Below are 3,821 nucleotides of genomic sequence, written 5' to 3'. Positions count from 1 at the left end.
TATAAAACAAGGCCACTGCATGTGGTTAGCCTCTTCTGCACGTGACAGATTCTCTTTTCTCCTCTCCACCATGTTTAGGACACACGAGAGGGGTCCCCACCAAAGGCTGGAGAAAGCGAGTGCTTGATCTTGGACTGTCTGTCCGTGATTATAAGCTAGATAAACTGACTTTTAATTTGAGAGAGAGAGAGAGAGAGAGAGAGAGAGAGAGAGAGAGATTGTGTGTGTGTGTGTGTGTGTGTGTCTATGTGTGTGTGTGTCTGTGTGTGTGTCTTTATTGTTCAAAAGAAACCAGACCATCACATCAGAGCTGGTATATGCTGGAATTTCCTGCTGTCTGCACATTTCCTAGACCCTGTGTGTTCATATCGTTAACATCACTGTCCCTGCAGGGGAAAGATGCAGCATTTCACACTGAGACAGAATGCTACCACCCCTCACTGTGGGTCTGTGGGCAGTTAGTGCTGCTGGGGGAAGGTGCCGATTTCTGTAGTGGTGTAGTCACTCATGAGATGTTCACAGTCCAGGAAATGGGCCCCACCCACGCCCGAGCAGAAGTCAGCATCTTGACTTTTCCTCACCAACCTTCCCACCTGAACCTAGAGCCTAGAAGGCATCCTTTCTCTTTGTGTAAAGTGATCTCCAAGCAACAAGCCCCGTACAAGCCCACTCTGAATGACCCTAATTAGACTTGCGGGGGGGGGGGGGGACAAGTGGATATTAGAGCAGGGAGAGTCTTGTTGGCAAAAAGAAGGGGTTCTGTAGGAAAAAGAGGGAGGAGAGAAGGGGGAAAGGGAGGTCACAAATGACCGAGATCCAGTATATGCAGATGATAAAGTGTCAAAGGATTTTTTAAAACTAAAGTAAATGGGATGTTGACTTGAGTTTTCTAACATGTGGGAAGCACGTGTTTAAACACTCGTGTCAGGGTGTGTTGATACACCCTTCTCAGTCCATTCAGGAGGCTAAGGCAGGAGAATCATGAGTTCGAAATCAACCTAAAAAGCACGGGGAGACACTGTCTCATAATATAAAGTAAAATAGCTAAATTTGCCATTTATTGGAGGGGGGTCTTTTTTTTTTTTTTTTTTTTTTTTCTTTTCTTTGTAAGCTTTATTTTATCACTCTTATCCACCACACGTCAGGAAGCTATCAACAACAGTGCATCGCATGGTGAGTCAGTTTACAACAAAACTGAACAAGGCAATTGTGTTGACAGAAGTTTCCAGCAGAAGTCCGCAATGCAGCAATGCAGCTCGCTGAAACACAGTGCTCACACTTTATAGGGAGGTGGAGATAAAGTCCTCTGGTATCAGCAAGAAAACAGACGTCTCAAAGAGTGGTATGGAAATCAGAAATTTAGGGATTTGAAAAAAGAACATCTTGGTATTAAAACACATCTATCTACATTTACAGTCCCACTTAGTTCAAACAAACAACAACCAAAGCCCAACCATTCACAAGCAGTAAAACATCACGAAAACCAGACTCACAGCATCAAGAAATGCCAAGACCAACAGGCTACTGAAACACCAGGGAGAAATGTCACAGACTATTCACTGCGCACTGTAATGTTCCTGTTGCTCTGAGGTGGAGGTAAACCAGCAGGAGCGAACACTCCTTAGAACTGGCTTTGGTTTAAGTGATCTTTCACACGGTTTGTAAGCCAGACCTTCTATGCCCCAAACAGTAACTCCAGGTTTGCAAGGGAAAACAGTAGGTTCACAACCAACCACTCCAGTACTGGCACAGTCCCGAGAGCAGAAACTATTAAAATGTAATGATCGTAAATGGATTTCTAAGAGTGACAAAAAGATCAAAAAGATAGAGCCCTTTTTAGGATGGGGGTGGGGAGCCTTCTATCCCAGATTTGAAACGACTTAAAAGTGATTAAGGAATGTTAAAGTATTTTAAGATTTCTCACAAAAGAAGAATGAAAACTAAATGCTGATGGAAAAGATGTGACAGCTTTATATCCTGCTAATTACAGAAGTGCAGATTAAAGTTTTTAACGTAATAATAAACACTACTTACACTTCTTTTCACAAGGTGCTGTAACTGCAGTTAGTGCAGACCAATGCCACCCACTCCATGTGCAGAAGGAAGACAGAGATGGCTGACCACCAGGTTCTTTCTGAGCCTCAATTTGCAAGAATAGCAATGAACTCCAAATGCACAAGGGTTGGAATTCAAATACTTTAAAAAAAATGAAGACAAACTGAATATGGATGTTTAATCTGGCCTCATGAACTCTGACAGCAATCTTGGAGGGGGGTCTTTTAAAGACCAGGGGGTAACAAACATAAGGTTCAAGAGGGAGCTCTCCAGAGCCATGGGGAGGGACAGAGGAGTGGGACTTACAATCACTGCTTCAGCTCTCTCATGGAAAGTAGGAGCATGGATGCTGATGAACTATTAGCAAGAAAGTGGTAATTAAACATGAAATCCCCAGTGTGAAGCTTCTGTGCAGAGACTGGTAAATACAATGCTAGCTGCTGCAATAAACTGATAAACACTCCCTTCTGCCCCTCCTCCTGCCCTGCCTCTCTTCCCCTTTGTCCCTAACACCTCAAGCTAATCTTTGCTCTCTCTTTTGTTGGCAGGAGCAAAACCTGTTGTTGATGCCTCTGACATTTTTCTTTCTCTTCTGGAACAGACAAGCCCCACGGAGTGAAATTCTACACACTTGCGCCTCAATGACTCTGCACCTTCCACACGCCAAGCACATTGCCCCCACAGGATTCCACCATAGTGAGGACATGCCTGCCCATCATCACCAATCAGCATCCCACCTTCCACTCAGCAGCTTTCCCAACTGAACCTATGGCCTGGAAGGAGTCGCTTGCTCATCCCTCTGAGGGATCTCCATGCACAAAAGCAAGGACAAGCCCACACAAAGGCCCCATATAAGTCTCACCTTCATGAAGGAGTTGAGGAGGCCTCCTCTGTCCATCTGCAGGAGGTTTCCCAGAAGGGGCAGTGGACGTGGTCCTGGTGGGAGGTGGCCACGGGCTTTTGGGTGGCCCCTGACCAGGAGCAGTACAAAGCCCACAAGGAGAGCGAGGAGGAGCAGAGCACTGGGCTCCATAGTCCCGGTCTGGCCACTGGCGACTTCACTGCACACTCCAGCAGGACCTTTTATGCTGAGCCTGCCTCTCCACCTAGTTATGCAACTTGAGCTGTTCCTACCTCCTCTTTCATCATTGTCCAGGAGTGTGAGCACCCCTGCTTCCTGCTTGGGCTGCTGGTGACCTGCTCACTCCCTCTCCCCTCCCCCCCACCCTAGATGTTGGTCAAGAACACCACGAAACAAATACACAGGACAAAAGGGCATAGGGAGTAATGTGTCTCGATTTCTGGGAGTGAGTATGCACATGTCAGCTCAATTTTGTCTGTTTATTTATTCAGGCATGGACCTGTGCGTGTGCACTGTGTGCTTTTTATATGTGAGAAGTCATTCTAATATGAATGTGCAGATGTGTGTTTCTGTGTTTGAGTCCAGATGTGCTTGCTAGTCTACTCTTGCATATCTGGGGTGTGTTTGAATGTATAATCTTAAATTGTGGAGGCCTTTCTCTATGTTCTTAGCTTCATATATGAATGTGATTACATTTAAGTGACAAGAACAGTGTCGCATGGACTGTGCACATCTCTGTGCGTCAATGCATTCCCCACCCCGAGTCCTTGAGGGGCTGCAGATATAATTTCTCCAGAGTCCCTATTGCACTCTCTGGCCCATGACAGCCACAGATGGGAGAAAAAGAAGGAGAAGAAATGAGAGGCAAGAGATTCAGGAGTGGGAAGGCTCAGGAGCTAGGAGG

At 45.9% G+C, this 3,821-nt stretch overlaps 1 protein-coding gene across 1 annotated transcript in view; it reads right to left on the bottom strand.

Annotated features, from left to right (window-relative positions):
• LOC114709908 (cytochrome P450 2B1) overlaps window positions 1–3,150 on the bottom strand; it is a 20,381-nt gene extending 17,231 nt beyond the window's left edge. The window contains exon 1 of the mRNA XM_028893910.2: window positions 2,918–3,150. Coding sequence (XP_028749743.1) covers window positions 2,918–3,088 — 171 coding nt within the window. The 5' untranslated portion in view covers window positions 3,089–3,150. The remainder of the gene's footprint in view (window positions 1–2,917) is intronic.
• Window positions 3,151–3,821: the final 671 nt, after the last annotated feature.

The sequence above is a fragment of the Peromyscus leucopus genome, chromosome 1 (assembly GCF_004664715.2).
Source record: "Peromyscus leucopus breed LL Stock chromosome 1, UCI_PerLeu_2.1, whole genome shotgun sequence".
NCBI lineage: Eukaryota > Metazoa > Chordata > Mammalia > Rodentia > Cricetidae > Peromyscus > Peromyscus leucopus.
Note: the sequence above shows the minus strand (reverse complement) of the source record. Positions and strands in the feature narration are given on the sequence as shown.